This window comes from Eimeria acervulina, genomic scaffold (genome assembly GCF_000499425.1).
Source record: "Eimeria acervulina Houghton genomic scaffold, Eah_scaff498, whole genome shotgun sequence".
In the NCBI taxonomy this organism is placed as follows: domain Eukaryota; phylum Apicomplexa; class Conoidasida; order Eucoccidiorida; family Eimeriidae; genus Eimeria; species Eimeria acervulina.
In genome coordinates this window covers 10,912-21,551 of record NW_013549764.1, presented here as the reverse complement: position 1 = coordinate 21,551, position 10,640 = coordinate 10,912, and the positions used below count along the sequence as shown (strand labels likewise).

Sequence of the window (10,640 nt, the reverse complement as noted above, 5' to 3'; positions counted from 1 at the left end):
CACCGAGAATTGTGGTTTTTTTTCGCTGCTTTACTTGGAAACACAAATGAAATTTCGTCCTTCTATGATTAGAAGGAAGCACTTGATTTATAGTCTTCTGATCCGCAGTTACCTGCGCACGTCTTAGCATCTACTAGAGGGGAAATCGCATGTGAATAAAATACATGCATTTGCGTCCATGCATGTATGAAAGTTTATCCATTTCTTTCAACTTTATTTTCCAAACATTTTCCTTCAGTTGAAGTTTTTCACTGGGAACTGCGCAAAACGAACTAAGGCAGGGAATCTGCAACAAACAACCGATCTCACCCGATATTTGCCGATATTCAGTATATGTAGGCCTATATGAAACTAGATAACTTTGCATAGACGTCTACCTATACATGTACCGCTGTAGATAGATAAACAATGTATATATATATATATATATACATATAAATATATATATATATATATATATATATGTAAATGTATAAACAAACATATATATATATATACATATATGTCTATATGGGTATTAAAAAAATATGGATAACTATATATAATCTTTCTTTACGTATAGAAATACGCATTTTGAATAGCGTCTGCTTCTCGGTCGAAGTCAATTTGCGCAGCCCCCTCTTTGAATTCGTGCAGAGGGAAACTCTGCAAGGAAAAAAAATGCAAATCACAATATACTCTGCTTCAACTCTATCAAAAAAAAGACAGCTTCTGCGCCGAAAAGAATTAAGCATCATTTTCCGTTAATACGCATCAATTAATCTAAATAATATGGGGTGATAAACAAGATATATATTTATGTGTATATAAAATATATATATATATAATATATATATATATTTGTACAACAATATGGGTATCTGTATTCTCTTTTACGTATAAAAATACATGCTTTATCTGCTGTCGCCTGCTGCTGCTCCGTACTATTTGAAGAGATTGAGTAAAACATTTTTGCTTGATTTCCATCATCTGGGAAGCAGCAGCCGAAACCCTACAGATGAATCCATTGGGTTCATCTGAACAACTTTCTGTCGTTGCAGCAGCAGAAGCAGCAAAAGCAGGAGCAGCAAAAGCAGCTTCATTAGGTGCAGCACGACGACGTGTGCAGCAAAATAAGTTACGGAAAATGTCCTCTTTAGACCCACCATATACGAATAAATTAATATATTCCGTCGCCGGGACTTGAACCCGGGTCGCGCGGGTGAGAGCCGCGTATCCTAACCACCTAGACTACGACGGATGTTTGTTTCCGGATTTTTCGTTTTCCTCTTTCGTTTTATTTTTTGCGAAAAACTGCAGACAGAAAACAGCTCTAAATGCACGGAGAGAAAGAAGGGATAACATGAGAGAAGTCTCCTGTGTCTGTATCCATCTGGCTATTGCTGGTTTGCGTGTCTTGTCTCTGTCGTCCTACTTGTTGCTGTCTTTGTTTTGCTGCTCGTTATTTCTGGTGTCCGTAACTGTCTGTTTGCGTCTGCCTCCTGCTTATAGTCCTGTCTGTTTCTCTCGCTTTTTCTGTTTGTTCCTCTCCCTCTCTCTGTCTCCTTCCAGCATCTGGTCTCTACTTATCTTTTATGCATATCTTGGCGCATCAGCTGTCTGCAGCAGCCCGCCTCGAGCGCTGCGACAGATGCTGCAGCACCAAGACGCTAGATCAGGAGTCTGCTGCAGCGGAAAGCAGCTGTAGCAGCCACCAGCAGAAAACGTTGCATCGCCTTTTCGTAGCTTTTGCTGAATGGGCCACTGTCTGTACAGCACACTTCTCAGCTCATGAAGCAAAAAAACTTAAGGCTGTTGACACCTAGCAGCAGCAGCAGCAGCAGCAGCGGCCGCTGCTGCTGCAATAAGGCGCGTAGTTGCGTATGCTGTGGCGTGTTGTTGTCTGCTGTCTCTGTGATGCTGCGCTGCACGTCTGCTGCTGCAGCTACGGCAGAACTTGCAGTGCATGCGGGGGGGCCCACGAGGCCCCAAAGGCTTCTTGAGTTATATCTGCAGCAACAGCAGCAACGGGAGAAGCTTCTCTAGTTTGCTGCGTTGCTGTGTCGCTGCTGTAGGTGTACAGGCACTGCGGCTGGGCTTCTGCATTGCATGCGTCTGCTGCTGAGTACCCCTCCTGCTCCTGCCCCTGCTTCTGCTGCTGCTGCTGCTTTTGGTGTTGCTGTTGCTGCTGCTGCTCATGCTGAAAGGTGACAGGTGACAGCGGCACAGGGGAAACTGAAGTGCTGCTGCTGCTGGTAGCAGCAGAAGCAACATCAGCCCTAAAGCTGCTACGCCTAGAAGCCTGACTCTGGCTCTGCGTCTCTATGCAAGAGCTTCTTCTTACACCACTGCAGCTGTTGCTCTTGCTGCTGTTCTCGCAGCAGTTGCTGCTGCTGTTGCTGCTGCTGCTGCTGTAGCAGTTCGTGCTGTAGCAGTTGCTGCTACTGCTGCTCGGTGCTGCTGCGCTGCTGCTGCCCGCATCATCGTTGTCACTGCTGCTGCCGCCAGCTCCAAATGCTCCTTGAGGCTCTTCTGCTGCTGCAGCTGCTGCTGACGCTCCTGCTGCCGGGGGATCCCCTTCAGCAGGCTCTTCGCTATGTGCTGCTGCAGCATCGGAAGCACTTGCCGCTGCTGCTGCATGCAATACCTCCTCCCCAACCACGACGGCCGCTCTGGGCGCGGTGGCGTCTTCGTGCTGTTGCTGCTGCAGTTGCTGCAGTTGTCCTTGCTGCTGTTGCTGCCGTTGCTGCTGGTCTTCATGTTCATATGACGACTTTGCTGCTGCTTCCACATCGATCACCGCCTCTGAAGCCTGTTTATCTGTGGGTTTTACTGCACCTGCTACTGCTGCTGTTGTTGCTGCTGCTTTTGCTGCTGCTGCGGCATGCCACGGTTCGCCTTGCTGCGGCAGCCACGTGTTGCAACTCCACCCAAAGGCGGCATCTGAGGGGCCACCAAGAGAGGGGCCCTCTTCGCCTCCGTTTTGTAAGGGCTCTGCAGCACTACCAGCAGCAGGAGCAGCAGCAGCTGTAGCAGGAGCAGCAGCAGCTGTAGCAGGAGCAGCAGCAGCTGTAGCAGGAGCAGCAGCAGCAAATTCCCTCTCTAACAGCGTGCAGCACTCTGCAACCTTCTCAATGTCCCCTTGAAATATCTGTACACCCCGCACTACGCATGCAGCTGTTATTTAAAAAGCCCAACCCAAACCCTAAACCCTAAACCCTAAACCTCAGCGGCAGACAGCGACAGCGCACAGGAGCAGCGGCATAACACAGCAACGCCTAACCCCCAAACCCTAAACGCTAAACCCTAGGCCTCAACCGTGAAGAAGGAAAACTGCATGTGGGGTGCGTGTGAGGGCGCAAGGGTCTGGAGAAGGCTGAGGGATGCGGATGCTGCAGAATTTAGGGTTTAGGGTTTAGGGTTTACGAAGAGCGAGCCCGAGTCTTCTTGAAAGCCGAGGCGAGTGAGAAGGAGAGCCACTTGGGGCCTAACTAGAGCAAACCTCTCTGCAGCAGCAAGAAGGAGAGAGGAGAGACACAGACTGTCTCCTACGCCTAGGGGCGCAGGGCTCAGGGATTAACGCACAAGGAGACAGAGCAGCCGCAAGGAAGCGACAAGCAGCAGCAGAGAAACAGCAAACAACCGTGTTGCGGTCGTGTTGCGATCGTGCTGGAATCGTAATGGGATCGTGTTGGGATCGTGTTCGAATCATATTGGTGTCGTGTTGGGATCCTGTTCGGATCATACTGGGATCGTGTGTGGATCTCGTTCGATCCTATTGGGATCATGTTGGGCCGAATAGGGATCGTGTTGGGATCGTGTGGGGGATGTAATGACACCCTGTCGAGATTGTGTGGGGATCGTGTTGGGATCGCAAGGGGATCGTGTTGGGGTCGTGTTGGGATCGTGTTAGGTTCGTGTTGGGTCGTGTTGGGATCGTAATAGTATCGTATTGGGATCGTGTTGGGATCGTCTTGAGATCGTGCTGGGCGCATAGTAAGATCCCGTTAGGATCGTGTGGGATCGTACTGGGATCGTGTTGGGATCGTGTTGTGATCGTAGAGGGATCATGCTGGGATCGTGCTGGGATCATGCTGAGATCGTATTGAGATTGCATTTGGAATCGCGTTGAAATCATATTACGATCATGTTTGGATCGCTCTAGATCGTATTGGGATCGTGCTGGGATCGTGTTGGGAACTGGGAACGTATTGGGATCGTAATGGGATCGCTTTTGGATCGTGTTACGATCGTATTGGTTGGGATCGTGTGGGAATGGTAATGACATCGTATTGGGAACGCGTTAGAATTATACTGGGATCGCGTTGGAATCATATTGCGATCCTGTTGGGGTCGTGTTGGATCGTATTAGGATCGTGTTGAGATCGTGCTGGGAGCGTGTTGGGGACGTAATGGGATCGTGCTGGAACAGTGTGGAGACCGTGTTGGGATCGTGTTGGGATCGTGTTGGGATCGTGTGGGGATCGCTTTGGTATCGTGTGGGGGTCGTGTTGGGATCGGGTTGGAATCATATTGGGGTCGTGCTGGGATCGAGTTATATCGTAATATTGGGATCGTGTTGGGATCGCTTTGGGATCGTATTGGGATCGGATGTCACCTTTAAAACGCGGAGCTGTGGAGTTTACTCGGCCGTAGCGCAGGCGGTCTTGTGCTGTAACTGCCGAACGCAAATTTCTCAGCATTAGCTGCAGCAGCAACAGCAAGGGAGTCAAATGCACGCCATCTATGCCCACAGGACACTACAGCAGCAACGTAGCAGCAGCAGCAGCAACAGCAGGAGCAGCAGCTCACCAGGAGAGTGCCTAGCGGCTTCCGAGCCGCAGGCCCCAAGCGTTCTGCGCATGCAGCAGCAAACTCCGACACCGCCTGCTGCAGGCTGCTTCTATCTGCCGCTGCTGCTGCTGCTGCTGCATCCGCCGCAGCTTGCAATGCTGCTGCTGTTGCTGCTGCGGATGCTGCTTCGGATGACAGCTGTGGGGATGCTACTAGGCCCTCAGATCCTGCTGCTGCTACTGCTACCGAATCTGCTGCTGCTGGGGCTTCTTCGACAAATGCAGAAGCAGCTGGTTGGTCTTGTTGCTGCTGCTGCTGCTGCTCGGGCGCTTCAACAGCCATCTCCACAAGCCGCGGCCGAAACACAGGGAGCGGTTTGCGAGGCGTGAGGTCTTGCTGCTGCTCTTGCTGCTGCTGCTGCTGCGGCGGCGGCTGCTGCAGCAGCAGGGAATGCAGCGTTTGAGACAGGGAGCGCAAGGCCTCCGTTTGCTGCTGCACCTGCACCGTCAGCTCTCGCTGTTGCTGCAGCAGCCGTTCTTGCTGCTGAGCAGCAGCAGCAGGGGCCGGTTCTGCTGCAGCAGCAGCAGCAGCAGCGGCAGCAGTAGCCTCCCTGCTGGCCCTTCGTCTGTTTCGCCTGCGGCATCGGAAGTGCTCCTATAGGAGTAGCAGCAGCGGCAAATGCAACAGCAGCAGCAGCAACAGCAGCACAAACAGAAGGACGATAAGAAGACGACTGAAGATGCGGTTGGCTGCCGCATACGGTTTGCATACATGCAACAGCAGAAGCAGCAGCAGCAGCAGCAAAGGCAGCAGCAGCAGCAGACGCACCCACAGAAGCACCGCTGCAGCAACAGCAGCAAGAAAGATTGCCGATGGGAGCAGCATCCTCGCTGCAGCGAAGAGCCACTGCCGTAGCAATTGCCACACCGTACTGGGGCGCCCTGTAGCAGCAGCAGCAGCAGCAGCAGCAGCAGCAGCAGCAGTAGGCAGCAAGTTTTATGCATGCACACACGGACATGACAACTCAAACAAATCCTGCAGCCTGAACCCCCAGTTCTAAACCCTAAACCCTAAACCCTAAAACCTCGATCATAGGCCGCACTTTCAGTCGACATCGACAGCGCCCGCGTCCGAGACAAAGCAGCAGCAGCAGCAGCAGCAGGGACTTGCCACGGGACCTGCAGCAGCAGCAGCAGCAGCAGCAGCAGCAACAGCAGCAGCACCATGCAAGCAACAGTTGCCCCAGCTGTCGCTGTTGCTGACTGCCCAGCAGCTGCAACAGCAGCAACAGCAGCAACAGCAAAAGCAACTGTAGGAGCCTCTCTTTTAGCCAACTTGGTTGCTGCTTCTGTTGCTGTTGCTGCTGCTGTTGCTGCTGCTGCTGCTACTTGATAAGACGGGGAAGAGCTCTGCAAACAGGTCTTACGGGGCTTCGGTGCTGCAGGTCTTGCTCCTGCTGGTGCATCTGCTGCTGCTGCTGCTGCAGCTGCAGCTGTTCCATCTGCTGCTGCTGCTGCTGCATCTGCTGCTGCTGCTGCAGCCGAGCGAAGGCCTCATCTATTTCTTCAACAGTAAATCCTTTACGCCTCAGAAATTCTCTCTTAACCCCTCCAGCAGCGCCAGATACTGCGCACCATCAAACCCTAAACCCTAAACCCTAAACCCTAGCCCTCAGCCCTCAAACCAGCCGCCCTAGACCCTAAACCATCAGTCCTAAACCCTTAACCCTAAACCCTAAACCCTTGACCCTAAACCTTGGAGGATTCCCACGAAATCTCTCATCATCTGCAGCAGATACAACAAGGGTTTAGGGTTTAGGGTTTACTCGCTGGGTGAGACAGAAAGCGGACACCATTGGCCAGCTTCTCCTCTCTTGCTGCTGCTGCTGCTGCTGCTGCAGCTGCTGCTGCTTCAGTGGGAGCGGCATCATCGTGGCTGCTGCGTTGTTGCTGCTGATCGTGCTTCTGCGGCTGTTCCTGCTGCTGTTGTTGCTGCTGCTGCTGCTGCTGCACAGCAGTAGCAGCAGACGGCGCGTACACTTGTGCTGCTGGAAAGGGTCCTACTGCAGCAGGAAGCTGCATATAGGGGCCCCCATGGGGCCCCCAGGTGTATCCATAGGGTGTATATGCTGCAGGGACGTACGGGGGAGCAGCATATGGGTAAAAGGCAAAGGGGGGGGGCCCCGGGGGACCCCCTGCTCCATTAGGAGGGTATGAATACCCTGGGGCCCCTGAACTCTCTGCATGCAGGGGGGCCCCAGATACCCAAGGTGGCGCCGGTGCTGCTGCTGCTGGTGCTGCTGCTACAGGCTGCTGCTTGTGTGTAGAAGCTGCTGCTGCTGCAGGGGCACCTGCACCGGCATGGGCCCCTTGAGGGTGCCCCTCAGCAGCAGAAGCAGCTGGCGGTGCAGGCGCAGCCACAGGAGCAGCAGAAACAGGAGCAGCAGGAGCTGCTGCAGCAACAACGGGAGCAGCAGGGCCCGATGCAGCAGCAGGAGCTGCTGCAGCTGGAGCTGCTGTAGCAGGCGTTGCTTCAGTAGAAGCTGCTGCAGCAGGGGCTGCTGCAGTAGGAGCTGCTGCAGCTGGAGCTGCTGCAGCAGGAGCTGCTGCAGCAGGAGTTGCAGCAGCAGATGTAGCTGCCTGGGGGCCCCCTTCGGGGGCCCCCTCGTTCTCTGCTGCTGAAGCGAAGACCATGGGGCCCCCCAGGGCCCCCAAAGGGTTCAGGGGCCCCCTAAAGGGGGCAGTGTGTAGGGGCCCCTGGTAACAAGTGGAGTTGCTTCAGCAGCGTGCCAGGCGCAGCAGCAGCAGCAGCAGCAGCAGCAGCAGCAGACTGAGGCCCCTGAAGACAAAGGGGCGGCTGAAGCAAAAGGAGACAAAGAAGGAGAAGGAAAGACAGCTGCTGCCGCATAAAAATAGGAGGAGACACCTCAATAGCTCGGCGAGACAGCGGACCCTGGGAGCAGCAGCAGCAGCTGCTGCTGCTGCTGCTGCATGCAGCCAGAGGAGGGAAGTGGGTCAGGGGGCCCCCTGTATTTGCTGCTGCTGCTGCTCTCCTTAGAACTGCTGCAGCTGCTGTTTATTGTTTTTGTTTTGTTTTACTATTTGCTGTTTATTTGGGGTTTCTGCTGCTGCAGAGGGGCCCCTTCTCCTCTCCTAGAAGGCGAAGCACTCAGCAGAGGGGCCCGCTGTGGGGCCCCCCGATTCTGCTGCTGCTGCTGTTGCTGCTGCTGCTGCTGCTTCTGCTGCTATCGCTGCAGCAGCTGCTAGTTGGGTTTTAAATAATAAAACCCTAAGACTCAAACCTTGAACTAAACCCTAAACCCTAAACCCTAAAGCTTAGGCCCGGAGTACTAAACCCTGTGCCTTAGACCCTCCTTCAACCCTAAACCCTAAACCCTAAACCCTGAGCCTTGGAACCCTAAACCCTAAACCCTTTACTCCTCAATCTGTAGACTTTGGACTTGAAACTTTAAGCCTCAAGCCGCAAACGCTAGACGGCAAACCCAGCAAAACCCTAAACCCTAAACCCTAGAACGTAAACCCTAACCCCTAAACCCTCGAAGATGTCGAAGGCATTTCACGCCCGGCTTCTGAAGACTGACGGCTACCGCTCTCAGCCATTTCGTTCTTCTTTTGCTGTTGGGCTTCTCAAAAAGTTCGGCTGGAAGGAGTAAGTGTTGCAGCAGCAGCAGCAACAGCAGCAGCAGCAGCAGCAGCAGCAACACTACTACTGCGCTCAGCACCAAACGAGGTGGCAGAGGCTGCTGCTTTAGGCTTGCGAGCAGCAGCAAAAACACTACCAGCGGCAGCAATAGCGGCAGCAGCATCAGAAGTAGCAGCAACAACAGCAGCAGCAGCAACAGCTGCAGCAGCAGCAACAGCAGCAGCAGCAGCAACAGCAGCAGCAGCATTTGCTTGTGTATGTTTTTGTTGTAGAGGAGAAGGCCTGGGGAAAACGCGCGAGGGAATTGCAGAGCCAATTCAAATTAGAAGAAGAGAGGAAGCCGTTGGCGTAGGTTGCTGCTGCTGCTGCTGTTGCTGCTGCTGCTGTTGCTGCTGCTGTTCCTCCCGTTGTTGGTGCTGCTGTTGGTTTTACTGGTGTTGCTGCTGCTGCTGCTGCTCTTGTTGCTTTTGCTGTTACCGCTGCTGTTGTTGTCGATGTTGTATCTGGCGCCTTTGTTCTTGCTGTTCGCGTGCTGCTGCCGGTGCTGTCGTTGCTGCTGTTGCTGCTGCTGCTGCTGCTATCGGATGCTTATGCCCGAACAGTAACCGCAGCAGCAGCAGCAGCATCAACAGCAACAACAGCAGCACTAAAAGCAGCCCCAACCACAGCCTCAGCAACAGCAACAACAGCAGCACCAACAGCAGCAGCTACTAGACCACTAGCACCAAGAGCATCAGCAGCAGCAGCAGCAGCAGCAGCAGCAGCATGTGTATGTGCGTGCAGCTTGGGCATGACTCTTCGAAGCGAAATGCTGCAGCAGAATGGGGAGAGTGGTGGACTGACGCATTTAATGAAGCAGCAAATAAACTCAAACTAAATGCAAAACACCAGGTTAGACCTTCCTGCTGCTGCTGCTGCTGTTATGGCTGCTGCTCCTGCTGCTGCTGCTGTGGCTGTTGCTGTGGCTGCTGCTGTGGCTGCTGTTGCCTATGCTACTGATCCTCCGCATGCTGCTGCTGCTGCTGCTGCTGTGGCTGTTGCTGTGGCTGCTGTTGCCTATGCTGCTGATGCTCCGCATGCTGCTGCTGCTGCTGCTTCTGTGGTGGTGGGCGTCGTGCTGCTACTACAGCTGCTGCTACTGATTCTGCTGCTGCTGCTGTTGGTGCTGGTGCTGGTGCTGCTGCTACTGCTGCTCCTCCTGTGGCTGCTTGTGCCCCCGCAACAGCAGCTGCTGCTGCTTCTTCTGCTACTGCGGCATCGGATTGTGCTGCTGCTTTTGCTGTTGCCTGCGTTATTGCTGCTAAATCTGCTGCTGCACAACTTGCAGCAGCGGCTACAGCAGCAGCAGCAAGGACAGGTTCTGCTGCTGCAGATTCTGGTGCTGCTGCCGTTGCTGCTGATTCTTTCTCCCGCTGTCTGTGAATGCCCTGCCGTCTGTTGCGCTTCTGCTCATTGTATTGCTGCTGCTGTTGCTGCAGCATCAGCAGCAGCAGCGCCTAGAACCTCTGCAGCTGCAGCAGCAACAACAGCAGCATTATCGCGGGGCTTGTGCTGCTGCGGTTGCTGCAGACGTTGAGTGATGACGACTCTACAGGAGAGGAGACACCTCTAGCTGCTGCTGCTGCTGGTGCTGGTGCAGCTGCTGCTGCTGCTGCACCTGCTGCTGCTGCTGATCGATTTAAGAGGCCGCGCTACTCACCGAGAGGAGCAGGCTTAAGGGTTTGTCTTTATTTGTTTTTGTTTTTTTCTGTCTTTGTTTGTTTATTTGTTTGTCTCCATCTCTTTTGTTTGTTTGCTTATCTTTTTCGCTTCTCTCTGTCTCTGTTTGTTTGTTCATTTGTCTGTGTCTTTGTCTATTTATTTGTTTGTTTTTGTTTGTTTATTTGTTTGTCGATGTCTTTGTTTGTTTGTTGTTTGTTTCTTTTTGTTTTATTTTTCTGTTTTTTTCTGTCTTTGTTTGTTTGTTTGTTTGTTTGACCCCTCTTTTGTCTGTTAGTTTGTCTCTATTTATTTATTTGTTTATTTGTTTATTTGTTTATTTGTTTATTTGTTTATTTGTTTATTTGTTTGTTTATTTGTTTGGTTGTGTCTGTCTCTGTTTGTTTATTTGTTTATTTATTTGTTTTTCTTTTGTTTGCCTGCTTGTCGCTGTTTTGTTTATTTATTTATTTGTTTTTGTTTGTCTCTGTCTCTGTCCTATTTAT

The 10,640-nt window shown here is 52.4% G+C and overlaps 2 protein-coding genes across 2 annotated transcripts; both read right to left on the bottom strand.

Annotated features, from left to right (window-relative positions):
• Window positions 1-1,924: 1,924 nt before the first annotated feature.
• EAH_00040670 (hypothetical protein, conserved) lies at window positions 1,925-7,466 on the bottom strand (the record flags this gene model as incomplete). Its single annotated transcript, XM_013395263.1, has 5 exons — window positions 1,925-3,156; window positions 4,598-4,685; window positions 4,792-5,427; window positions 6,200-6,399; window positions 6,599-7,466. 5 exons carry the CDS (start codon window positions 7,464-7,466, stop codon window positions 1,925-1,927), a joined length of 3,024 nt encoding a protein of 1,007 aa, XP_013250717.1.
• A 1,962-nt stretch (window positions 7,467-9,428) lies between these two features.
• On the bottom strand, window positions 9,429-9,917 carry EAH_00040660 (hypothetical protein; the record flags this gene model as incomplete). Its single annotated transcript, XM_013395262.1, has 1 exon — window positions 9,429-9,917. One exon carries the CDS (start codon window positions 9,915-9,917, stop codon window positions 9,429-9,431), a length of 489 nt encoding a protein of 162 aa, XP_013250716.1.
• Between the last annotated feature and the right edge of the window lie 723 nt (window positions 9,918-10,640).